Source organism: Gadus macrocephalus, chromosome 4 (assembly GCF_031168955.1).
Source record: "Gadus macrocephalus chromosome 4, ASM3116895v1".
Taxonomy (NCBI): Eukaryota; Metazoa; Chordata; class Actinopteri; order Gadiformes; family Gadidae; genus Gadus; species Gadus macrocephalus.
In genome coordinates this window covers 15,132,558-15,160,057 of record NC_082385.1, presented here as the reverse complement: position 1 = coordinate 15,160,057, position 27,500 = coordinate 15,132,558, and the positions used below count along the sequence as shown (strand labels likewise).

Below are 27,500 nucleotides of genomic sequence, written 5' to 3'. Positions count from 1 at the left end.
GATAAATGAGATGGCTGGACAAAGATTCATTTAAATGGCTTAAATGGCTATAAAACAGACACCTGGTGGTAAAGTATTGGCCCTTTAATCAGTTCTGAGTTACAGTTTAAGATGTTTAACCTCTAAGAATTGTTCATTCTCTCTCTCTCTCTCTCTCTCTCTCTCTCTCTCTCTCTCTCTCACTCTCTCTCTCTCTCTCTCTCTCTCTCTCTCTCTCTCTCTCTCTCTCTCTCTCTCTCTCTCTCTCTCTCTCTCTCTCTCTCTCTCTCTCTCTCTCTCTCCCCCCCCCCCCATGTGTTTACTCTGACCTCATGTGTTTAGAGATGAAGGGCAACCCGTTCTGTGAATGTTTATGCTGTAGCCCAGAGTGAAGCCTCACCCCAAGGTGTCGCAGCGTGGGTGAGACAGGCTCTTGTGTGAGAGCTGAGTGCACTAATGTACCAAATATGGCCAACAACGTTTACCTCTACTGGCAATGTCAAATATGTAACTGATGTTTTTACATTTAATTTATTGTAATCATAGCGGTTATACTCCAATAGAATTTCATTAATTTCTTCAACAGATTTTAAATGTTAACACTTAATTATAATGGAATAATAATAATTAAAGAATAAAGAATAATTATTCCAACAATAATAATGGACGCTAATGAACCACTAATTAAGATAAGTTAATGCAGTAGCAAGCATACACATTTAATTAACAGTTAACCAATGGTAATATATAATATATTTACTCACAGGCTCGATGACTGCAGGCTCTCCCTTCTGTCCCTTCTCTGCGCGAGATGAGATTACCTGCAAATCAAACACACACACAACATCAGCGCAACATCCCCTTCCTCATCATCATCCTCATCACATCATCATCATACTCATCATCATCCTCTTCCTCATCCTCATTATCATCCTCACCATCAACATCCCCATCCTCTTCCTCATCATCCTCATCTTCAACATCACCATCCTCATCTTCCTCATAATCCTGCTCATCATTTCCATCCTCATCCTCCTCATTATCCATATCTTCATCCTCATCACCAAAGTCATCCTCATCATCTTCTTTCACCTTCTCCTCCTCATCATCATCATCCTTATCTTCATCCTCATCATTCAAATCAACCTCATTCAAATCATCGTCATGTTCACCATCATCTTCATCGTCCCCCTCCGACTCCTCCACCTCACCATCCCCACCCTCCACCCCCTCAGGCTTTCCCCTCATGATCTTGTGGAGGAGGGCGTGGCAGCGGGCGTGGCTCACCTCGGTGTAGTCGCCGTTGGTGACGGCAGGCAGCACCTTGCCGTCGCTGTCGTCGTAGTCGACGCCGTACACATCGTAGATGTCCTTGTCCAGGTCCTTGTAGTCTGTGATGTGCTCCTCCTTGAAGCCGTCCAGGTCGGTGTAGTCCCCCTCGCCCGTCCCGGTGGCGCCGCCTCCTCCTCCGGCTGCCCCGCCCCCGAGGCTGACGGTGCTGGAACTGCTGCTTGAGCCTCCACCAAGGTTGATGGTGCTGCTGCTGGAGCCTCCGCCTCCGCCAAGGTTGATGCTGCTGCTGCTGCTGCTGGAACCTCCACCTCCACCTCCACCTCCACCTCCGAGGTTGATGGTGCTGCTGCTTGAGCCTCCACCTCCACCTCCAGCTCCCAGGTTGATGGTGCTGCTGCTGGAGCCTCCACCTCCACCAAGGCTGATGGTACCACTACTGCTGGAACCTCCACCTCCAACGCCAAGGTCGACGGTGCTGCTGCTGCTGCTGCTGCTGCTGGAACCACCACCTCCACCTCCACCGCCCAGGTTGACGGTGCTGCTGCTTGAGCCCCCACCTCCACCGCCAAGGTTGACGGTGCCGCTGCTGGAGGAACCTCCACCTCCTCCGAGATGGGTGGTGGTGCTCCCGGCTCCACCGGCGGTGGCGTCGCCCTCTACTTCATATTCGTACTCCCCGTAGGCGCCATCGTAGGCGTCTTCCACCTAGGAGAGCAAAAGGTGGAGTTGAGACGCGTACTGCGCCTTGAGGAGGAGAGCCCAATCTCTAGGGCGCGTGCTCAGGGCACAGGTGACGTAGCACGCGCCCCCCCCCCCCCACCAACGCCACGACGAAGCCGCCCCCACCAGAGCAGGCGTTACCCGCCCAGACACAAGCAAACACATCTCCCAAAACCTCCGGAGACCCCAAAAGCCCCGCCCCTGGACTCACGGCGGGCTTGCCGGTGGCGATCGCCGTCGCCGCTCCTCCATCAGAACTGGCGCCGGCGGAGATGACCCTCCGCTCCAGGCCGGCCCCGGTGCCCGGCTGGACGTCCACGCCTCCGCCGAGGTCCAGGGAGCCCCCGGCCGCGCTGCTGCTGGACACGGTGACTCTGCGGGCCGCGTCCGGCGGCAGGGAGGGCGTGGTCTCGTCGTAGTAGGACTCGTAGTTGCCGTAGCTGTCGTAGTTGTCGTAGGGGGTCTCCCCGTCGGCGTCCGCCTCCCCGCCCGCGGCCGTGCCGCCGTTGGACGAGGCGCTGGCACTGGAGGACGCCACCACGTTTGCGGGACCCGCGCTCGCCTTCTCTGAGGTGACCGTGCGGCTCCCTTGGACCTCCTGGTACCAAATATACACAGTTGTTGTCAAAGATGTCGATTTAAATGCAACCACAAACAACGTTTTTTTCTTTCTCATATTTCGGGGTGCATATATGCTGCTCCATGTGTCAAAATAGGTGCACAGCTACTTTGACTCTTACCCTTTCCTCCTTAGCCTCCTCGGTCAGAGAGGCGGTCTCCGAGCTGGGCTTGCTTCCCAGCTCATCATAGTAAGGATACTCATAGTAGTAGCTGTCTTCTTCAGGGCTCTGCGCACACACCGAAGTAAAATAACAATGTTAGAAAAACGGAGACCCTTCAATATGCTATCTTATCCAAAAGGACTTACAGGTCAATGTTAGATGACGTGATTAAGGAGCAGGTGAGGGTTAGGCACTTTATTCGAGGGCACCTGAAGGCAATCACATGGGGAGATGGAATGCTGTCCTCTGCCTATCCTACTTTGTCCGTTTTCGTTGGCTTTTATGAACAAATCATTTCTTTGATGCTTTCCGCAGTCATCCTTCACAGCTTGAACAAAGCTAAGGGAGGTGAGGTTAAGTCCTCTCCCACCCCCCCCCCCCCCAATAAACAGACTGACAGATGGGCCCTGGGGCAGAGTTTAACGGAAAGGAAGAGGTTTTATGAAATGAAAGGCAGCGATTTGGTGGGAGGGATTGCTCGAGTGTCAGGGATGTATTTGAACATTTATGTTAAACAACATATCATTATTATGACCTGAGGTGTAGGGTCTACTGAGGGGAAATGTCAGCATTCAACACTTCAATCGCTGGCATTTAGTTTTTTTCTTTTCTAAGACGAAGATGGTGTCATATCTGTGACCCTATCATAAAAGTTTTTTCATAATCAGGCGGACGGGTACACTTGTAAAACCCTTATTTTATTTTTGGTCTGTGAATCTGCTCTATATTCTTATTCAGCAGAACTAGAAGAAAGCCATACGTAACAGCAACAGGGTGACAGGCCTGGGCAGGCGACACGTCATTCCTGCACATGATTTCATAACTGCATAGCATTAGGAACCCTTTCTGTTCTGTCAGCACGTTCCACTGGCAGAGAGGCTCCTCAGTGCCGTTATTACAGTGTTATCTCCTCCGTATTATGAATACCTGATCGGAGGCCATTTTGGATTGTGTAACAATCTGGGACTGGAATGTTTAAGCAGGTTTTAAAACTTGATTGGTTTACTTTGCCCTCGCCCACCCACTAGGAGGATAAATGTAGCCCTTCTAGCAACAACCTTCAACACAATAACATATTTATGAATGTAGCATCAGGCAATGCTTTTATCCAAAGCAACTTTGCAGTGGGTTGTTTAATAATAACGATGCTGGGCAGGTATGGCGCGAGCCCTCGGGCTGAAGGACGGCTACAGGCGGACTGCTGGACCAGGCGGACCCGACTTGGGAATCGAACACCTCTGATACGTTTCCGCTCCTTATTAGTATGAACGCTGACATGCTGTCTCACATTCTGACCACAATGAAGAACAATTAAACCAACGTATGAGTCAACGTTGAGCTGTTAATTCATATTCTGCACCGTCTTCGGGGCAGACAGCGCAGGGTGGACGGACAGACGGACGTGAGGCTGGGACAGGGGGGGGGACACGGGACAGGGGGGAGGGCGGCGGGACAGGGGGGAGGGCGACGGGACATGGGGGAGGGCGACGGGACAGGGGGGAGGGCGACGGGACAGGGGGGAGGGCGACGGGACAGGGGGGAGGGCGGCGGGACAGGGGGGAGGGCGGCGGGACGCCGGACTCACGTATTCATTGGGGTTGGGGTCCTGGTTCTGAGGCTGGTCGGGGACGGCCACCTCACAGTCGGGGCTGTAGTGTTCACAGTAATCATAGGCAGCGCGGTGGTCTGCTACAATCATCAGCTGCTGGATGTCCCCCTGGAAAACACAGCACAAGGACGCCTTGAGATCCACGCACACAGGAAGTTGTAAACAGTTGGGGAGATAGAAGCTGTTGGTCAGTTTCCTTGTGGGAGAATGACAGGGAGTTGGATTTAGTAAAACATGGTTGTGTGGGACGTGGTTTTATACATAGCCAGGTCTTTTTTTCAATGTAGGTCAGGTCAGTTGAACCGAGGGCCTAACCAACGCAATTCTGATGTTTTTTGGACCAGGATCCCGAAGGATCATATTTCATCAGTATTGACGGAAACATAAATAAACACTTTACAAGTCACAAGAGATCCTTACACAACACAGATTAATGATATGGCATGTGCTCAAGCACAGAAAACCACATCCATATGCTCTTTCCCTCGCACAAACCAACACAAACACACAAACTATACAAATACAAACATGATGTAGGTACATACTGACATGAACATAGGCATTTTCTTCCAAGAATAACCATTATCAGAATAACTTCCCCTCCAGACTTCTAAATATAAATGAGTCATATGGTGCTATCTCTCTGATTGATGGCTCCTGGCTTATGCCCCACAGAGGACATGCCCAGACAGGCACGCACACACAAACACACACACAACCACACACACACACACGCACGCACGCACGCACGCACGCACACACACACACACACACACACACACACACACACACACACACACACACACACACACACACACACACACACACACACACACACACACACACACACACACACACACACACACACACACACACACACACGAAACAGGGAACATTGATATACTGAGGTCAGTACACACTGAGACAGAGGAAGGAGAGAAAGAGAGAGGTGGGGGTGATAGATAAATACAGCGAGAGAGGGAGAGAGTAAGAGGGGGGAGGGGGGAGAGTAAGAGGAGGGACGGGGAGAGAGAAATCAAGAAAGAGAGGGGGAGGGGGAGAGAGGGAGAAAGGAGAAGGGAGGGGTTCAGAGAGAGCAAGAGAGAGAGCGAAAGATAAGGACAGGGAAAGGGAGAGAGGAGGGGGGCGTGGGAGAGAGAGGAGGGGGACGTGGGAGAGAGAGGAGGGGGATGTGGGAGAGAGAGGAGGGGGATGTGGGAGAGAGAGGAGGGGGATGTGGGAGAGAGAGGAGGGGGATGTGGGAGAGAGAGGAGGGGGATGTGGGAGAGAGAGGAGGGGGATGTGGGAGAGAGAGGAGGGGGACGTGGGAGAGAGAGGAGGGGGATGTGGGAGAGAGAGGAGGGGATGTGGGAGAGAGAGGAGGGGGATGTGGGAGAGAGAGGAGGGGGATGTGGGAGAGAGAGGAGGGGGATGTGGGAGAGAGAGGAGGGGGATGTGGGAGAGAGAGGAGGGGGATGTGGGAGAGAGAGGAGGGGGATGTGGGAGAGAGAGGAGGGGGGTGTGGGAGAGAGAGGAGGGGGGCGTGGGAGAGAGAGGGATGTGGCCGGGGGAGAGCAGGGGAAAGAGAAAAGAAAGAGAGAGAGAAAAGTGATTGAGGGAAAGCAAGACTCTCCTAAACCCTAAAGAGAGGAAGAACAAGGGGAAAAAAAGAGAGAGGGGAGGAGATGGTGGGGGGGTGGGAACAAGAAAAAAAAGAGAACCGCACTGAGAGGCTCAGAAGGTTCCCCAGGCTGCAGCGGGAGCCGGGAACACACACATCTGTGTGTGTGTGTGTGTGTGTGTGTGTGTGTGTGTGTGTGTGTGTGTGTGTGTGTGTGTGTGTGTGTGTGTGTGTGTGCGTGTGTGTGTGTGTGTGTGTGTGTGTGTGTGTGTGTGTGTGTGTGTGTGTGTGTGTGTGTGTGTGTGTGTGTGTGTGTCGGCCACATGTTCTCCCGACTTGGAAACCGCTATAAACTACACGGTTATATTAGTCCAAAACATCCAATCACCACTTTACATCAGCCGGATCAGACTCATGTCATAGCTCGTATCGAGACGGACTGAGCAGAGCGGTACAAAAGTTTATTCATTTATTTGCTGTGATCTTAAGACGTCCACGAATGAGCTGACCTGAGAACCGCCTGTTTTAAATTACATCATGTTACCAAGAGGACTGAAAATCCCCGAACAAGAGTGTTTTGCTGCACTTTGTGTCCCGGGTTCGTCTGAGGTTGTCTATCACAAAGTTTATTTGTATTGGCAGGTCAGGGGATAACAGATTACTTCAGGCTTCGACCTAGACATTTGCAAAATGCTTAGGAGATGCTAGTTTTCGTGTATATAATGTATAAACATTATATTAGATTAAAAAAGTGTGTTTAGCTGTTAGCCGTACTCTCTTTGTCGTATCATGTCGCTGTGCCATTTAACTCTTTGATGCATGGGTAGATGTAAATGGCATGAAATAACTACAATTCTGAACGCTCGACATTTATACGATATATTTGAGGCAAACGGACCCCGTCCGCTGCCTTCCTTCAACGCTACATCAATCTGTTGGTGAAAGCATTGGATGTCAGTTTTTGTGGTATTGAGTCATCATATCTTTCATCCACTACTACTCTGACTTGTTGTTAGCTTCAACATCATAGCGAGCCTCACCAGACTCGAGTCTCAGCATCACGCAGACTTCACATGTTCACACACATGTGTCAGATCCAGGAGCCATGATGAAATAAAAGGAACAGCTGTATATGAACAAAGCATGAAATCTGTATTGAGGGGACGCAATGGCGAATTGTAATGCTCGCGATGGTGGAATGTGTGGAAGTCATAGCCAGGCAAATGAAAAAGGGGATAGCAGACTCATACCCAATTCAACTAGCGGCCATATTGGATAGATTCAGATTCAGAATTCAGATTCTAGAAAGGGTCCCCCAACCAACTAACCAATATTGCAGATGACCAATATGGGTAATAAGGTACGATAGGATATGATTGGCTGCACATAAGCATTACACTGATCATTTCAATGCAGTAATCCATCTGTCACACAGCTAGTATTGCTATGAAAACAGATTATTTGGTACTTGATGATATGATAACATGTCTGATCTGTTTATGTATGTACTGTAGTCACCGATAAATAGCATGTAGTTCCTAAAAACAGAAAAGTGCACCGTTTAAGAGTGTCATACAACCCTCTTTGATAGAGAACGGTCCACTGCACGTTATTTCCACATGATGTGTGCATTTCTCTGCTTATTCAGCTGAAGTCGTTCAAAGCACAGTAATACATGACGAGTGATCCGCACAATGACAGAACAAACACTCTAGATAAACACAAGCGATCCAGGCCTAGATTGACAGGTGGGTTTTATAAGGGAGTGGCATGGCCAACCCCTATCGACATAGCGATTATGGTTATCGGATGAGAGAGAGAGGAAGGTTGTTGATTTGACACGCCCGGGCCCACAACTATACCTTTTATACATTCCTGTGTGTAGGAACACAAACGTACCGACCACAGGCCTGTGACCCTAAAAGCACATCCACAAAGAGAAGGAAGAATGTCAACCAAAAACAGTCTCCACAAAACCACACCCCATCACCAGAACCGCGCCCTTTCAGAGCAGTGATAAGACAGGAGTGAATACACATGCAACTATGCATTTCAGATCGGGTTTTGGGAAGGGAGCGTGTTTGTGTGTTTCGTTTCAGATACAGCCAATTAAAAGGCGGCCTCGGGCAGGAGTCTTCAGACAATGGCCACGCTGCTGCTGCTGCTGCTGTCAAGAGCTGTAGGGCTCGGCTGGAGTAATATATGACTGTGGTGCAAGGTCTTCTGCTGTGTGGAACTCCGTTGGAGGAACCACACTTAGGGCTATGAGCTGCAGCAAACTGCGAACCACTGGGAGAGAGAGAGAGAGAGAGAGAGAGAGAGAGAGAGAGAGAGAGAGAGAGAGAGAGAGAGACACAGACAGACAGACAGACAGACAGACAGACAGACAGACAGACAGACAGACAGACAGACAGACAGACAGAGAGAGGGGGGGGGGGGGTGCTTGCCCGTGCATGTCTGTGCAAGTCTGGGTGTGTGTGTATGTGTGTGTGTGTGTGTGTGTGTGTGTGTGTGTGTGTGTGTGTGTGTGTGTGTGTGTGTGTGTGTGTGTGTGTGTGTGTGTGTGTGTGTGTGTGTGTGTGTGTGTGTGTGTGTGTGTTGAGATAAGACAAGTAGGACTTATTTCAATACATGTAATCTGTACATGTATCCTGTAATCTGTCATTTGAAAAATGACTAAATGGTGGCAGCCTTAGCTTGTGTTGGGTTCTGAGCGCTGCTTGGGGGGATAAGTGTTGTTTAGGATGCGTCCAGAAGGGGGCAGGAAAGGGCACCAGGGAGTGAGACGCTCACTCCTGTGTCTACTTAAAAAGTTAGACATTTCTGTCTTACTTCTCAAGGGAATCGGGTTCGTAAGGCTGATTCTAACAGCATTTACAAGCTAGAGAGAAGACAATGATGAAACTTTTTATTGCCACTTCATCAAAACCACTCACACACCAAGGAAAGATTGAAAACTTGTTAAATTGGTAGTTGACAAATGTGCTACACGTGCTAAAAAAAACGTACACTCTGCGTTTTATACTCCCTTCCTCGTATTATGTGGATACAGATTGTCAGATTCGTAGTTCACTTGTGAAGATACAAATATACAAGGCATGACGAAATCCCAGATGCAAACATAAATCGCAGGAACGTGCACTCTCACCCACGGAAATGAACATTACCCACAAGCACAGAGAGAGAGAGAGAGAGAAGAGAGGAGAGAGAGAGGAGAGAGAGAGAGAGGAGAGAGAGGAGAGAGAGAGGGAGAGAGAGGAGAGAGAGAGAGAGAGAGAGAGAGAGGGAAGAAGAGAGAGAGAGAGAGAGAGAGGAGAGAGGAGGGAGACTAGAGAGAGAGAGAGAGAGAGAGAGAGAGAGAGAGAGAGAGAGAGAGAGAGAGAGAGAGAGAGAGAGAGTTTAGATGCTGAGATGACATCATTCCACCTCCTGCTCACCTTTGGGACCAGTGTTTCATGATTCCGGATGTGTCATAAGGTCGTCGTCCCCCCTCAACAACACAGACGCCAACCCAAATGTCTAAAAGAGACCCAATTTTAGGTCCTTCTAGTTGACCTCCTTCAAAACCATCTCTTGCTTTTAGTTTCCAAACTCTTCTACATGTTTTCATAATGTCCTCTCTTTCTGTCTTTTATTCTCTTACATACATGCTTCTAGTTTAGAGCATTTTCATAATGTTACACTATTAATGTTATGGTTAAGGCAACTGTTTATGTTACTCATGGCGTAATGGAGAGTGAAGAGAGTCATACAAAATAATTGTATTGTTGTTATTATTATTGCTTCCATTCACTGCTCATTACAACTCAGCTCCTCTGATGTCAATTAGGAGGCAGGGGCCGGGGACTCTGGGAGGTCCCACCAAACCCCCCCCCTGCCCGTGCTGACCACATATTTACACAGTCACCCTGGGGCTCTGCCTGCGCTATAGGGCCCTGCATCCCTCCCCCCCCACCACAGAGCAGCGGCGGCTGCAGCAGTCCTGGAAGGGACTGGACGTTCTCCAGGCGGACCGCAGAACCCAAACCACACGCAGCAGAGGTCAGTGCACGGCACCAGGGCTGCAGATCAGCAGCCGTGTGTGCACACGAGCACACACAGGCACGCATACACACGCATGTACACACGGCTTTGCATGGCCATGCACAAACACACACACACACACACACACACACACACACACACACATACACACATGCAAGCATACAAACACACACACACAAACACACTCAAATGCATGCACACACGCATATAGAGATTAACACACACACACACAAACACACTCAAATGCATGCACACACGCATATAGAGATTAACACACACACACACACACAAACACACAACCGCGCTGTCAACACCATCAACTGTACTTATACTGCAGGCCTTACCAGCAGTGCTGTCGGATAATTCAAACCTTACCAGACGAATAGTAAGGTTGATTAAGTGCCTTCTCTCCTGCACACAAACACACACACACATACACACACATACAATCACACACACACACATACAAGGATGCATACAAGCATATATGCACTCAAACACATACATGCATAGACACAAATACATGCATACAAACACACACCCGCACACACAAAAATTAAGACATGCACATATACACACACACATGCAGAGACACACATGCATGTAATATCACAAAAACACACACACTCAGACATAGTACACATACACACACACTCAAACACACAAAAGACAAATACACAGACACACACACACACTCAAGACACACACACTCAAGACACACACACACACACACACACACACACACACACACACACACACACACACACACACACACACACACACACACACACACACACACACACACAAACACCCACGCTCAAACATTCCTTCCTGGAGACCATTTAATCCGGGGGTCTCTACAGACTGCGCCGGCTTCATATTCTTACTTCCCGTCCTGGAGGGCTCCCGTCCTACCTGGCGCAGGAGACGGGGTGTTTTGCTTGGCAAGTCTCTCACAACTACATTTGAACACTACCAAAACAGAGAGTGCTGAGGGGTGCACTTTGTGGCTTGCTGACGCGGCGGCGACATAGCTGAGGTGGTGATGGGGGTGAGGGGTGAGGGGGGAGGAGGTAAGGGCAGACATCTGACATGAGTTACGGGGATTATCGTATTCATCCACGGGGGAAAACTTTATCTATCCGCACGTTTTCCCCTTCATGGTTTATAACGCCCGGCGTCCGCATCTTTGCGAAAGCGGTGTGTACTGTTTATACGCTCTTCATAGAATGTCTCAGGGTTTACGCGCTAACAGTATTCTCATCAAGACCGTGACAAGATGTCCCCCATCTAGATCTTATCTTTACTATTGGAAGTCCTTTCCAAAATCTCGGTGGAGGTCTGTCTCGTGTTGGCACAGGAATAACGACAGTCTCACACAAAGTAAAAAAAAACATTCTTGAGACTCACGCTGTGTATTATGAGTGATTAGGATTCAGCACACCTTTACAAAGCAGCGCCCAGAGTTCTCCATTTCTCTAGTTCTCTTAATGCAGATTATGCAACCGTGCAAAGAGCCCAACGTATTTTGTATTAATGCAATGCTCCCTCTTCATCAAACCGGTTTCCTTCTGGAATACTGATTTGAGAGACTGGGTTGAATCTCTGCTGTAAGTTATAAATCACAGCCGACCACCGCCGACTCTCTTCCAGTTTTGAGGAGGAGTGCAGCAGCGTGGCCCCGGGACCACGGGTGGGCCCTGGCTCTGATCCGGGACCAACAAAGAACCTGTGAACTCACAACTTGGGGGCGTTTGACTTTGCGATTGGAAATATTCCACATCCTTTATTGAAAAAAAAGTCCTCAGCAGACAAGAGGAAACAAGGGGAGGCTTGTCGGACTTGGCTGGGAGATATCAAAGCTGTGGACATGCACTGAAGGGGCCTGTGGCTTTGTGGGGCTTCTTAGTACAGGTTTTTCCTGGGTTTGTTAAACACCTTAACTCACCCTCCAGCTCCAACCCCCCCCGAAACACACACACCCCTCCTCTTCTTCCTCCTCCTCCTCCATCCTCAGATACTTCCGGATTCTTGTCCCTCACTTACTATCCACAACACCCCACTCCACTCACGCATCTTATCCTCACATCAACCTAACCCTCCTTCCACTTTCTAAGAAGCCGCTCCCCCACTTGATGGCTCAGGCGCGGAGCACGGAGCGCAGGACCCCCCTGGAGGATGAGGTCATGGGGAACACGGCTTCTGCTCCAAGGGATGACATCATCCCGACGTGGGGGGGGGGGGGGGAGAGAAGGAGAGAGAGAGACACAGAGAGGGAGCCAGAGAGAGAGAGACACGAGAGAGAGAGAGAGAGAGAGAGAGAGAGAGAGAGAGAGAGAGAGAGAGAGAGAGAGAGAGAGAGAGAGAGAGAGAGAGAGAAAGCTTGGATTGGGCATATGTTTGGACTCTACCTGTGAGTTAAGCTCTCTGTTCACTTGTTCTTTTCATGGAGCCTGTAGGCAGCAGCCAAATCCACCGCCACAATTGTGCCATTCACACAAAACAACCCGAATAACCTTAACACCCCTCATACCTCGTCATAACCCTCACAACCCTAACCCCATCATTAAACTCAGAAACACGGATCACCAGTCTGACGACACATACACAGACACACGCACCGATTCATAGAGACCTATATTTAGCAGCCATAAACTCATCAGACACACAGGCCTCCGGGAGAAGTGAAGGCACGACCGTTACAGCGTTTACCCTGACTTGGCCCCAAGACACCGTAAAGAAAGCACCAGACTATAGTCTATACATTATGGTGGTCAAGATAAACAGCCGCCTGTGTCTGGTCCACCACAGTGACCGTACCACAGCAACCGCAGAGCCCACACACCACCGGCCGTAAGGGGAGCACCGCTGGGGCGGCTCGCACTGCGCCCTGAGGAGAACGGTGCGCGTCTCCTCAGGTCTGGACAACCTGGACAACAACACATCAATCACTCTTGTCCCCTCTCAATGTGCACGCATGTTGGGAAATAGGGATGCCTTGTTCCCTTTTTTCGGTGTGTATACATGTATAATTAATGTTTAAGTATGTCTCTCTCTCTCTCTCTCTCTCTCTCTCTCTCTCTCTCTCTCTCTCTCTCTCTCTCTCTCTCTCTCTCTCTCTCTCCCCCTCTCTCTCTCTCTCTCTCTCTCTCTCCAAAGCCAAAGTTAAGAGACACAGGAACGGAAAAGTACGCTAACATCTGTCTTATCGGGTTGTGGGGGGCGGGGCTGTACACTTTTAAACCGTTGTAATCACTCTCAGTTTACGCAAACATATCTGCTTCCTTTTTCACTAGATGTTCTCCAGAACCAAGCCAGATTGATGTTCATTTATGTTAATTCGAATTCATAGCACTAGCTGCTTTTAAAAACAAAAGCAGCCCAGTATTTTTATGCTCGCTAATCGCTATCTGTTGGCAAAGTTCAGGAGAAGAGGGAGGAAAACAAAAGCAGGGAGATGAGAGCACGGAGAGTGCGGGACGGAGCGCCGGGAACATCATTTGGAAACTATGCGGCATAGTTTCCATTTATTTGGAGTGCCGAAGCCCGTCCTGTCTTCTCATTGGCAGACAAACACAGCGGGAGGGATCTGCACAGCTCTGTCGCTGTAACACGTCCGTCTGTTCCCACGGAAACGCACAGGCGAGCTGTGCAGGAGAAAGCTGGATTTGGGGGGGATGCTTCCTGCATCACGTCAGTCTATTGATCATTTTGTGGAGGACTTTGAGTTGAGGGGAGTTTACAATGGATGGGATATTTCGAACATTCTGGTCCGGGTCGACAGCTTTTCCAAAAGTCAGCTGGAGGAACAACATAAAAAAAGGCAAGCCGAGCAGATGCAAAGAACACACACATACGCACGCACCCACACATATACAATCAAACACAAACACACACATGCACAATCAAAGATTCACCCACTGATCAATGTTCCCTGGACCCTCTTTTATCTATCAAACTATTGTAAAAGAAAATCATCGCTGCAGAACAACGGTTAAAGTACATGTGTGCATAAAGAAAGAGACAAAATAACACTTTTTATTACCCAACATCACCCACTGAGTAAAACTCAAGATGGAAACCAGATGAAGTCTGTCGTTGGTGTAAATGCACACATTTGATTGCTACTATCCATCACGCGTAGCACGGACCAGTGTTTCGATGAGCTCAACTTCTAAGCAGCTCATTTCTATCCTTTTCTACATATACATCTTCCATCCTGCCCTCTGACTGCAGCACCATGGGAATCCCACAGGAAGTGATGTCATATATCGCCCCATTCTTCGGCTCCCAGGGTGCAACAGAGATGTCAGATTAAAACTGGCTGTGCATCAGTCACATCAGTCCACCTCTGGTATTAATTATTACCAAGGATCCTGGGGTCTGTGCCCACTAATCCCCTCTTACACAACCACGTTCATGACAGGACAAAGACAGCCTTATGCTCCCCTTTCCCCCCCCCCCCCCCTGTAATGTATGGGCGCCCGTGCATGCGTACGGGAGTTTGTGTGTGCGTGTGTGTGTGGGTGCATGTTTGTGCATGTGTTCAACTTAAGTTGTAACAACAATACCTCCCTCAGAGGGGGTACTGCTAACCAGGGGAGCACTCACAACACCGTGTTGATACTTTGGGGAACCCCTCTACAATCAAAGGTCCTTTGTGCTCACATATTAGGATGCATGCTGCTACCAGATATCACCACAGTGATAACAAAACGTGCAAATAGAAATGTACCCCTGTGCATCATAGCGTACACTGCGCTAAAGGGAATGAACAATGGTTTCTAATTGCAATGCATCTTTTTCAAGTAATTGCAGTAGCTACCTCAAAGACTTCTTCATCAAGTATTCTGGTTCCAAAGACTACGATTCCCTTGGTGTCCACGATAGGGTGGGCACTGCGCTGCAGCCTCTGGGTGGTCTTCTTCTTACAGTCCAGGATGAGAGTGATGGTCTGCTTGTGCACACTGATGGCCACGCGATGCCACCTGGGAGAGAGGAGACGCAGAAGACTCGAGTCAGGACACACGACTCGCAAAGACAAAGCCGTACCACGCAGTCCAGTTATTTCCAAGATAATCCTGAATGAAATTACACGTGGCTCATGAGTAATTTCATTCAGGAATTATCTTGGACGTAACTGGATCATTTTCTAAATACATTGTGGCGTATTTCCTTTAGTCATGTTGGTTTTCTTTGATGTGTTTCTTTGAGTGCTGTGTGCCTCTAAATACATTCATTAATTTAACAGTCGTAGAAAATGTGAAGCACAAATACAAATGAAATGCGCTCCAGACACAGCTTCCTGTCTGGTGTGTTGACAAGACATGGTAACCCATGACGACGCAGCAGAGGCAGCGGCCGATGGAGGGAACAACCTCCCTAAAGGCACACCTGGTTCAGGTGCTGTGGGAGCGACTACCCAACACGCAGCGGATCACATGATCAAAGGGACTGCGCGGCCACCTGCCCTGTGATGACAGAGACCCACCGCCAGCGTCAACAAACCACAGTCTGATACGGGGTGTGGTCTGAATTTGCGGTTGTCTGATACAACAGACCGTGAGTTAGTTTAATTGATGCTGTGTGGATGTGGATGATAGACTATGTGGATGAGTACTAGTTAGACAGATAAATCATCATCGGGGACTGTGGCTAGGGTGATTTACTCCCAGCTTGAGGGTTCTGGGTTCGATCCCCCATGATCTATGAGTCTATATCCAGGCACCCTACGACAAGATGACCCTTCGCTACCTACTCTTTAATGATATACATCTAAAATTGCGGAGTACTTGACATATAAACATCCAGAAGTTGTACTATGTTAAAGTAGAACTTCTGGGGGGAGGCGGCACAGAGCCTGGGCACGAGTTCACAAAAAGGGGCGGGGTAACGCCTTTATTCTGTATTTGCTTCAATAGATATGCTATAGAGAAACTGGTGGACGATTTCCAGTGTATTTCTAAGGTGGCCAGTCGACACGGTGTTCATTTGAAACCTTTATTGACACTTTTATACAGTCTACTAATGTTGGTTTGCGTGGTTGAGTTTTGGTTTGCTGCCAATAGCCAATCCCTGACGCGATCTGATTGGTTGGAACTAGTGCTGACAGTAAAACGCGTTATTAACGGCGTTTACGCAAACCAATTTTAACGGCGTTAATTTTTTTATTGCGCGATTAACGCAATTCTTTTATTTTTATTAAAAAAATAGATGTATATATTTATTTATTTTCTTTGCCTCAACACAAGAAAGCAGTAGCCTGACTGCTATGTTCAAGGCAGTGTGTTTGTATGTTCATCGTTTAATTGCACTATAGGCTTTTTTTTTGTATCGTCCTGTTTTGATCAGTATATGCCAATGTTGTTATCAATAAAAAAACATTTGCACAAGGCAAGCCGATGCACTTCTCCATGTTGAAGAATGAAGAGCATAAAAATGAGAAAAATTAATGGGACAAAGAAATCAAGGGATATTTAGCATAGAAAAAACATTTGCGATTAATCGCGAGTTAACTATGGCATTAATGCGATTAATCGCGATTAAATATTTTAATCGCTTGACAGCACTAGTTGGAACAAATATCAATAGAATGAAAGGGAAACATCCCATTCACCGAGATTTAAATGTATCACCGTAGATTAATCTCAAGCCTGATGAGTAAGACTACCTAAAAATGTACGGGATTGCGATTTGATAGAACAAATGAATACGAACAGACATTTACAGTCTCGACAATTAACACAATTTCGGGAACGAAGTCAGGACAAGTGAAACGTACTTCCCGTCGGCCAGATTGACCCCTCTGAAGAGGGGGTAGTCCTCCGGGCCGGGTTTCCCCGTGTGGTCCTCGTACAGGAAGACGGGCGAGCGCCCCACCTCCAGGCCCAGCTGCTGGATGCCTTGCTCATTGTACACCGACATAAGGAAGGACTGGCTGCCCTTCTTGGGCCGGACGGTGGCCAGGATGGAGAAGTCCTCAGGGAACACATCACCTGGGGGAGGGGAGGGGGGAGACACCACACGGTCAACACTCTGGAGGGGGATCAGAGGTGATTGGGTTCAGGAGGGTTTGACTCCAGAGACACGGACCAGAGGTTCCAGGTTCGATTCCCCCCGATACCATCCATGGCCGCCTCACCTGTGGACGTCCTATAGCGAGATGCCGATGGCCCCTACCTGCTCTTCAGTGACACGTCTCTGAACAAATGAGCGTCATCGCTCCACTGTGAGTGGGGTTGTGGGATCAAAGAGTAAGACAAAGTGGATTAAAGCTGGATGAAAGATAGCCATACACACATATAGGTGCATGGATTGTAAGAGAGGCGGCATATGTGGGCGAGGGAGAGACAGAGAGAGAGAGAAGGATCAGAAAGAGAGACGGATCAAAGAGATTCAAGCAACATGCCCTTAGAGACCATCTCCGGCTAGCACAGTTGTTTATGGATGAAGACTAATGGAGTAACCCAGACACAAGCCTGTCAGAGCAAGACTAAACACACACTAAAGGAGCTGGGAACTGATAACAGTACAAATGATCTCTTTTGCATTTCACACAGACTTCATTAAAAGATTACCCAGAATCCCTTTCTGTCCAGGTACCTCCATGCCAGCTATTGCTGTTATAGTTAACAAGCATGACAAACCCCCAAGACAAATAAACAAAGAATGAAAAGAAATTCAGGGGTTGAAAAAAGGGTACTAGAAAGAAGGAAAAGCTCATATACACGGGAAACTTAAACAGATAATAAATACAGTTGTAGAAAGTAAATATTCCAGACACAACGGGATCCTCAAAGCGGTTAAAACAGCAGAAAAGCTTAAGAAAATGTCTAGCCTACAGTGTGTAATGGTTACACTTTGGAGCCTAATCACTCTGCTCCATTTTGTTGGAGACTGCCACATCTGCTAGACAGATGCCTGAACCCTCACAGGACATTCTGCAAGGCCCCTTTAAGAGGGCCCTTTCCTCCACGTGAGGTGGAGAGAGAAGGGGCCCCACGAAATACTACGTCACACAACTGATTGAAAACGCTCGGAGTTCAGAGTTTAAACCAATAAAAGCACTGCTATTAATAATCCCACAACGTCTATATCTCGGCCTGATGAGTGGATCAAAGTGAGGAAGAGGACTCGTTGGACTCCAGCGGTAACCCTGAACAGTTTGGTATGCGGAGAACGAGGGATTTCCAGCAGACAGGAACAGAGACACACATGGCTGGCGGTCTGTGGTGCTTTTGCAGAGGACCCCTCTGTGACTGTAAGGCATCCCCCCCGGCCCCCCGGAGCCGTGATGGAAAAATAAGACGGCTGGAAACCCGAGCTCCCGTCCAGGTTAACGTTAAGGAAAGGTGTCGATGCAGATGGCCGACCAATGAGGGGCTCTGGAGGGGAGGGGGCGCCAGGGGTTGGGGAAAGACAGACGCTGGAAGGAGCGAGAGAAGGAGAATATGTATTGAGGGGAGCAGGAGGAGGAGGCGGGGTGTGGAGGACTGGAGTTCAGCTCTCCGATGGAAAAGTCTGGTGTTGTCGTTAACAGACATTCTATATTTTCCTTTCCATTCCTTCACTCCTGGGTTTCGGCACGTCTGCGTCTCAGTGTCGTGAGGTGCTAGGACTATGTCCTGCCTCTCCTCTCCTCTCTTTTGACTTTATTTGGGTCATATCTTAGTTTATCTTGATTAAATCATTCGTGCCCTATGCTCAGAGTAGAGGTCCTGGCAGTGAGCATTTCTGAGGAATTCAGCTTGGCATGCTCAGTGGAAGATGCCTTTCTGTGTAAGGCACAGGGGGAGAGAGAGAGGCCCAAAGAAAGAGATAGAGAGAGGTAGAGAATGAGGCCTTATATAACCTCATTGAAGACTTAATTATACAGTGTAAGCATAGGTGTGGGTTTAACAAGGTTTAGAGATGAAAATAACATACTTGATTTACATGATTTGCAACAATTATCCTTCCACTTTTTCATTTCTACCCCTTCAACCCCTTATTCAGCTCTAGTGTTCTGGGTTGAAGCTGCGATCAGGGTTAGAGTGTAGTTAAAGGTTCGGGATAGGATACGGTGAGCCAGGGTTAACTGAATCCATGCGTTTCCTTTAAGCAGGGGTTAAAGTTAGCGCCTTTTGGCTTAGTCGTCGTAAACATAAATCAGTTAGCATATGGGAGCAGTTAGCATATGGAAGTAGTTAGAAAAAAATAAGAAAACTCAGACCAACAATTAGAAAAAAAAAAAGGCACGTTAAAAAAGTTCCTCAAGCAGAGGTCTCTTCTTTTCCTTGGATCCATCTCTGGGAGAACCATTACAGTTAATAGCCCAGAGTTTTGGCCTTAGGTTTTTAGAGGGGAGAGGAGAGCTGGTGGTTTTTCTGCCCCTGGTATCTTCTTTCGCTGTGCTGGCATAATTCCTCCTCTATCTCCTACCATGTGCTAACTCACTTTTTAGCTAAGGTCTAGGGAACCTTAGACCTTAGCTAAAAAGATCTTCACAATCAGCGGAGGAATCAGAGCCCTGCGGTGAGGTCGCTAGCCGTGGACGGCTCTGCTCGGCCATCTGTTGATGACGTGAACGCAGGACACTGGAGGAAAATGAATGATCTTACAATTGAATAGGGTATTCAGTCAACACTGAGGCCAAATCTCCTCCTTAGAATTTTTGGTATTTTCGCAAAATCGCTGGACCGTATGGGACCATTAACTATTGGAGTCCTTTTGTGTGAGAAGTAAGAGAGAAGAAATAACGACAGGCGAAATATGCACTTTGACAATGTATTTTGTAGTAGGTAACGCTAACACCCATTACGTAAGGCAGGTGGATCAGTTAAAATAAAGCCTTATATTATTAATGAAATGCAAATAAATGCGGCATACTTATGCATCATCAGGGCTAGGGCCAGTGCTATCTAGGGGCTATTATTTAGGCCCGTTATGGATAAGGCTTAGGCTAGTTTAAGGCTACTAGTGCTAGTGTTAGGGCTAGGGTTATGGATAAGGCTTAGGCTAGTTTAAGGCTACTAGTGCTAGTGTTAGGGCTAGGGTTATGGATAAGGCTTAGGCTAGTTTAAGGCTACTAGTGCTAGTGTTAGGGCTAGGGTTATGGATAAGGCCAAGGCTAGTGTATGGCTAGTGCTATTGTTAGGGCTAGGTTTCAGGGTTATATTGAGGGCTAGTGTGGGACAGTGATGGGGCTAGTGTTAGGCATGAAGTTAGTCCTAGTGCTCGGGTTATTGCTGCCAGGGCTAAATCCAGTGCCAGTGCCAGTACTAGGACGAGGCTTTAGGTCTAGGGATAATGTTTCCGGTGCTAGACCCTTTCAAAAGGATCCGGAGGGCCCTGGAGTACCAGATTCCCACGTGCAGTCGAGGGGAGGAGGAAACAATCGCAAGCAGCCCCCCTGGTTTTTCCAATACGACGCCAGCGTTTCAGGGTGAATCATCCCTTCCATGTGTTTGCTTAATGATCGCATGTCTGCACTTGTTCTTTCCAGCACATCATAGGCGTCATGGCAGACTGTGGTTCTGGGGTCCCGGGACAACATGTTCCCAATCAGAGTAAATCGTGTTCTTCATTTTCAAGATCTTAACCAGAAGCACCACGACCATGGTTAGTTTGTGGTTACATTAGTATGTCGCCAGAGCTTCTGACTTCTTCCATTTCCTTGTTTTAAGACATGTATTGTGGGTGTGATGATGACAAGGAGAAATATACTCTCAACAATAGAGAGAGATTTTGGTTCGAATCAAGTATTAGGAGGACAAAAGTAACGTTTTTCTGGGAGGGGATTTCCATAAAATGGAAAAAAATGATCTCACACGTTTGGCAGGCTTCTGGCATCAGTTAGCATTGGACACTTTGAATGCCAAGAGAATAGAGCCATAGATCGCACCACATCACAGGCCATAATATAGTATTTTACAGTTCCCTAAAGTCTCAAATAGATAGTTCTTCTGTTTGTATCTTCAGACCATGTGGTGCCTTTTTGAAGTCCCTCAATTGGCCCCGGTTGCTTTGTATTTTGCAAAACTATTATTTTGCAAAATCTAGATTGGTACATTTGTAATTACAGCACCCTGTATCTAAAGAGAGCCGCATGAAGCACTCTTTTATCAACAATTACAGTTGAGTCTGGGATACATGCAAGCTCTACGGGAGCTCTATGGGCTTCTAGATAGAGCTTGCATGAAGAGCTTTTAGATAGAGTTTTTTATATGAAGAGAATTTAGATAGAGCAGCCATGAAGTATTCTTTTTAAAAGAGCCGGCATGACGAGTTTTAGATAGAGCTGTTATGACAAGCTTTTAGATAGAGATTGTATGACAAGCTTTTAGATAGAGATTGTATGACAAGCTTTAAAAGATAGAGCTTTTATGACAAGCTTTTAGTTTGAATGAAGAGAATTTAGATAGAGCTGACATGAATATAATTTATGCATGCACGATAAGCTTTTAGAAAGTGATTTTAGAAAGGCCGGCATTTTAGAAAGAGATTTTAGACAGAAGTTGCATGAAAAGCTTGGAAAGCAGAGCTCACCTAAGAGCGACAATTTTTGGAGAAGCTTCTGGAGAGATTAGTTGTTTTTTATTATAAAGATTGCCATCCAACTAGAGGGTGTACAAGCTTTAACTTTGAGTCTTTAAGCTTTAACTTTTTTACTATCATCTCCTCAATTTACAAAACATGGCCATCAGTGCAGATTTATATCCTGACACAAAAATGAAAATCAGAAGTATCATCAACTTTTATGTGAGTATATTTGATCCAAGAACATTCTCAAGCATTAGAGCGGAGAGCGATATAGGTCAACACATACTACAGCCCAGAAAGTATAAAAGGTCCAATTGTGAAGTCGCTGGGAAAAAAAACAAAGAAGGAAAAAAGAAGAGTTGGAAAAGTAGGAGGAGAGAGAAAACTCTGCACCACAGAACAGTTTCCCAGCGCCACGTCAGCACAATAGAGGAAAAGTGGAACCCCCACCTCCCTCCCTCGTTCCCCCTCTCCCTGCCTTTTCCATCCCTCTGCTCCTCCCCCTGTTATTGGATCATCATGGAAGACCTCTGCAGTACAGTTCAGTTCTTGCTGCATATCTGTCGCTTACTGCTGTGTATAATTTAGGACTACTGTCCCAGCCTTGAGGGGTTCCAAATAGGAAATGGACAGCTCAGTCCCCTACATATGTCGCCTACTCTTTGATTATTTCTTTCCTTCTTTCTTTCTTTCAGTCAGTAGGTTTCTACTTTGTCTTTCATTCATTCTTTCCTTATTTCAGGCACTATGTCAGTTTTGTCTTTCTATCTTTCTTTCTTCCTTTATTTGGTTCTTCTTCTTTCATTCGTTCTGTCCCTGTAAGTCTTTCTGTTTTGTCTTGGTTTATTCTTTTCATTTTTCTGTCTCTTCATGTTTACTTTCCTGTCTCCCACATCATCTTTGTTTCTCTGTGACTGAACGTAAAATGTTCATGTGGAATGCCTTTGATGATTGACCGACACAGATCTGTAATGCAGATTTGTGTTTTGCATGGTTGCTGCTGGGGCATTCTGTGTGTGGACTGGGTGAAGGCTCACCTGGGTACAGCTGTTTGGTTGGCGCGCTGAGCTGGGCCTCTCTGGATACCCTGTAGGCCACATCCGGTCCGTTTGTTGACCTCCGATGTGAGCATAAGCCTGTTGTTTTCGACACTCCCTCGGGTAAACTGTGAAAATCTAAAATCTTCAAAAGGTCCGCTGGATCAGCTACGAAGAGAAGACAAAGAAAGAAACAAAGAATCACATGTTAGACTTTTGCAAGAAAAAACCGACAATCTTCTTTCAGAGCAGACCAGTAAGTCTGCCTTTTAAGAAGGCCGGACATTGTCGTTCTGACCCTGAACCCCTGAAACTCATACTCAATCCTTAGACCATTGTTGATGTTTTTTGTGGGAAATTTGTGGGGACGTTTCACAGCATCGGTCACCAACGAAAACATGTGTGTTGTCTATTTCAGCATCCTTCTGATGAGACACTGAGAACCCGTTTATAGACTGCCCATAATCACATGCTTTCACCCACCCATGAATCCATCCACTCAGAGAGCCTTCTCCATGAGCCGCGGCCTCCCGCGAGCCACAGCCCTGTCATCAACACACCCTCAGGCACCGGCCCCCAGCTGCTACCCAGCCATCGCTGCAGCACCCTGGGTCAGAACCGAGGGACACCGGGGTCTGACCTCCATGACCACACCGCCGCCACGCTGAAACCACCAAGAGCACACAGCTGCTCAGCCAGCTAGGGGCCCTGTGCATACAGTAGACATATGCATGCAAACACAGGCACGTGTTTGCATGCAGACACACACACACACACACACACACACACACACACACACACACACACACACACACACACACACACACACACACACACACACACACACACACACACACACACAGATACACTCACACACTTAGGGTGGATCGGCCTTCCCAAAGGCTAGAGGTTAAGTTTAAGACAACACACACACACTCTTCTACAGACATCCTCACACACACAAACACGCGCACACACGAACACACGCACACACACACACACACACACACACACTTATATACAGATCCTGACATGCAGACACAAACCCACACCCACACAAACACACACACATACTTGGACAACCATCCCTGTTAAATTCTTAAGCTGTCAAACAAACACACACACACATTCATGCGCGAGAAGATAAATTGTCTAAGCGGATGGCAGTTACTTAAGAGCACTTCACAGCAAACTAGGACTACATCAGAAGTACAAAAGCTTTTACGACATTTACTGAAAATGGACCTCTGGGACAACCCATGACACAATTTGGCATGCCATCTTCGATTGTACCGTTTTATGCGCCATCAACAGAGAATACTTAAACATTGGAAACACACACAAACACAAGACCCACACACATCCATCCTATACAGACATTCTGACACACACACGGACCACATACACACACGGAGGTAAAGCAGGCCTTTGTGCGGACGGCAGGACCACACACACTTAATGGCGTCATTCAGAAGAACTTTCAATGGCCATTGGACAGTAAAGAGCTGCTGAAACCCAGGGAAGAAAGGGGGGGGGGGGGGTTGCAGAGCAAAGGATTGTTTTCACTTTGTCCGCTGCCCTGCCACAACCTCCAGCTGGATCCCATTACATGTAGGTCTACACTCACTCGCTATGGAGATCAACCCCAAAAATGTTTGGAAATTGTTGCACAGCCTACGCCATTTTGAACCAACCCGAACTCCTTCACTTCTACAGAGTTATCTTTAAGAAAAAACACACTGAAGAAACCTAGCTTGTTGTCAGCATAGCAAAATAATGAAACTGTTGAAACCCTTAAGCATTCAACGACACTATACAGTTCATCTTATCAAGGTTTATGTGAATTGAGGGTTTAAAGTCTCTGAACATTTATTCAGTCCACACCATAGCCCTTCAAGTCCTTATAAACTGACTTCTCGGTTTTTTGTTTCTAAATGCCGCAGGCAGGCAGTGGAGGAACCATACGCAGCATAATAAATCTTAGGGGGCGCATTTCAACTGTAAATATCTGAAGCGGTGATTTTGGACATGAATACCTCAGGAGGAAAATAATTGAGGATGTCACATTCCACACCTCATTTTTACACGGTCAAGTACGACAAGTAGACTAGCCGGCCCGTGCGTAAGCATTCCAGTGGAGGGACAGACGGCAGAACCAGAGGACCTTTTTAGGAGAAGGTAAGGAGAAGGGTGACCGAACCGTAAACTAAGCTTGCTCCTGTCATCGGACCACAATGAACAGGGACATGGCGGAACTCTGCAGACACCGGCGATGAGAGAACGCTTTAGTCACCGTGGTGACTAAAGCCCACTTAATGTAGCCCCGAGGGAGACGCTAATGTAATGCAGCGGCACTCTGGGAGTAATTCAGTCATTTATTTTGCTGGTAGGTCTAAATATGTAATTTATCAACCGCCAATCAAAATGGTTTGCCCTTGCTCTTTGGTAAAACTAGCAGTCGCTTTTGGACAAAAAATGTATTGCTGATGTTATGATGATTGGAACATTAAATTCACTCCTTAGAGTTTACATACAACAACAATATGTTCTGAGTGCTGGTAATAGCAATGACCACTAAAGTGCTATAATCACTTTAATCATATTGCCATGAATGAGTGATTGTGTGCATGTGTGTGTATGTAGTTTCAGTATTCAAAATCCTTTAATCTCCCTTACTTCCAGCTCATGGGTTGTAATAATGTCAGCCAAAATGCTATTCCAATAGTTTTTCATCCGTTCAAAACAAATGTTGCTCAATCTAGTGTTGGTTTTAGGGGAATGAACCATCAGCATATAAACCATTGGACTACAGGACCCATTTAAGACATCTCTGCCTCTTGCCTTTCTACCTTCTGATCAAGTCCGCACCCGAGTCCTAATTCCACAGGGGTACAGTCTGAGAGACGTCGGTACGAGCGTCTCTGCCGCGTGACCAAAGCCTCAGTGTTCTTTGTAGAAGCCACATCAGCCCGCTTGCACCACCAAATTACATTTCTCTAATGTGCCAACATCCTCCGCCCTGAGGCCGAACAGCGCCCACAGAACCCAAGCCAAGGTTGTACTTAAATACGGTCAGCACCCCGCCGCCGCGGTGAGACCGCTCAAATGCAGGTTAACCAAACACACACGCACACACATATGCATGCACATATACACACACAAATGCACGAAAACACATGCACATACACACACACACACACACATGCATGCTCATACACACACACACACACACAAATGCACTCAAACGCATGCACTCACACGCAAACACACACACATATATGCATGCTCATACACACACACACACACACACACACACACACCAATGCCCGCAAACACATGCGCACACAAACACACACACGTATGCATACATACAGACACACACACACATTTCACACAATCATATCCCACACAAACTTCATTGAGAAAGGAGCAGGAACCACTAATTGTGCATCAAATCAGTGAGACATGTTGGCTCCCAGTCTGTAGTTCCCTTAGCGGTGGACCTCTGGCAGTGGCGTGAGACAGGAGAGGAGGGCGTTTTTCAAGAGAATCACCAGTCAACGCTAACTATGCCCTGACCTCCGGCTGTGGGCTGTTGCTTCTGCTAATCCAAAGTGACACCACATATTCCCATCCAGATCAGCGGATTTAAGGAAGGAAACGATTTTGGTTACCCAGCATGTCTTTTGTGCAGCCCTATTCCCCATTCCTACTCCTAGTCCCTCGCTTAGCTGTCTCTGTTGGTAGCGCAAGCTCATCCAGAGCCAGAACCTTTCATTAGCCGGTAACCCAAAACGTCCCATAACCATTAACTCAATGCAAAAGCCTGCGCTTAACCCAAAGAGGACAACTTACGCTTTGAAAACACTGCACATTTGTGTGGAGATTTGGACCGGGATCAACCCACTGCGCTGCCAGGTAACCCAGTAAGGTTCCTCTGCAATAAGTCACTTAACCCGGCGCTGGTGGAGGGAGGGCCCGGATGAGGGCCGGTCGGCCCGCCACCCAACGGGGGTGGCTGGGGGGGGGGGCTCCACCGGGTCAGTCCAGGGTCAGGCAGGGGGAGAGGGCCAATTACCTTCCCATGCATGAGTTGGGGTGTGACGGGGGGAGGTATGGCAGGGCAGCATAAAAGATCCTTGTCCTGAGAGCCGCTAAAGCTAACCCTAACATAAGGGGGGGGGGGGGGGGGGGGCTTGTTTGCTCGCCGTTTCCTCGACACGGAGAGCATCGGATTGACCCTGACGGCGGGAGGACTTGAAAGGGGGCCGTCCGAGCCGACCCCCCGCTGAGAGGGGGCCGGACCAGCCCTCGTGTGCATGCTCCTCTCATTCATCCATCGCGCTTATTCCACCATCCGGGCCCCCTGCCAGGAAACCCTATCCCCCCCTCCCCTCCCCCCCGGGCGGTGGTGACCACATCCTAAGCCCCAGGTATGGGTGTCAATCTCAGCTTGTTAAAGTGAGGTGTTTACCTACTTACTGTGGCAGCACCCGCCTCCCCCTCCTCTCCCTCACCTCGCAGCCTGCATCAAACCAACAAAAACACACCGCCGCTACCACCGCACCTCCGTCTCCTTACTCTGGCAGGAATCTCCTTTGCTTGCTGCGCAAACACCACCGTGGAGGCCTTGGCTTCTGGAGGGGTGAGTCTGCTGTGGGCCAGCAGGGCTTACTGGGTCGGTGTTCACTGGGTCACGCGCCCAAGAAAAAGAGAGTCACCGATTGAATAAAAGAAAGCGGTTTGTGATGTCTAGTCCTGTCTGAACATGAGTCTCTACTGTAGCTCTGCCCGTCTGTCACTCATCCATGCAGCTGGCTTGAGCTTCACACACCCTGATGTGCTTCGTTTCGTGATGGTCAATGATATAACATGATCACCTCCAGAAAAACACG

The 27,500-nt window shown here is 47.9% G+C and overlaps 1 protein-coding gene across 3 annotated transcripts in view; it reads right to left on the bottom strand.

The window, feature by feature from the left end:
- The window catches only part of col5a1 (procollagen, type V, alpha 1), a 72,128-nt gene that overhangs the window by 36,093 nt on the left and 8,535 nt on the right, over positions 1–27,500 (bottom strand). For 2 of the 3 annotated variants that reach the window (XM_060050480.1, XM_060050479.1), the window contains exons 2-9: positions 22,606–22,773; positions 16,830–17,043; positions 14,874–15,036; positions 4,360–4,491; positions 2,733–2,840; positions 2,204–2,590; positions 1,267–1,977; positions 744–800 (exon numbers count right to left, since the gene is read on the bottom strand). In XM_060050480.1, coding sequence (XP_059906463.1) covers positions 744–800; positions 1,267–1,977; positions 2,204–2,590; positions 2,733–2,840; positions 4,360–4,491; positions 14,874–15,036; positions 16,830–17,043; positions 22,606–22,773 — 1,940 coding nt within the window. Of the gene's footprint in view, positions 1–743; positions 801–1,266; positions 1,978–2,203; positions 2,610–2,732; positions 2,841–4,359; positions 4,492–14,873; positions 15,037–16,829; positions 17,044–22,605; positions 22,774–27,500 lie in introns of all 3 variants that reach the window. The other variant, XM_060050481.1, reaches the window with a different exon arrangement.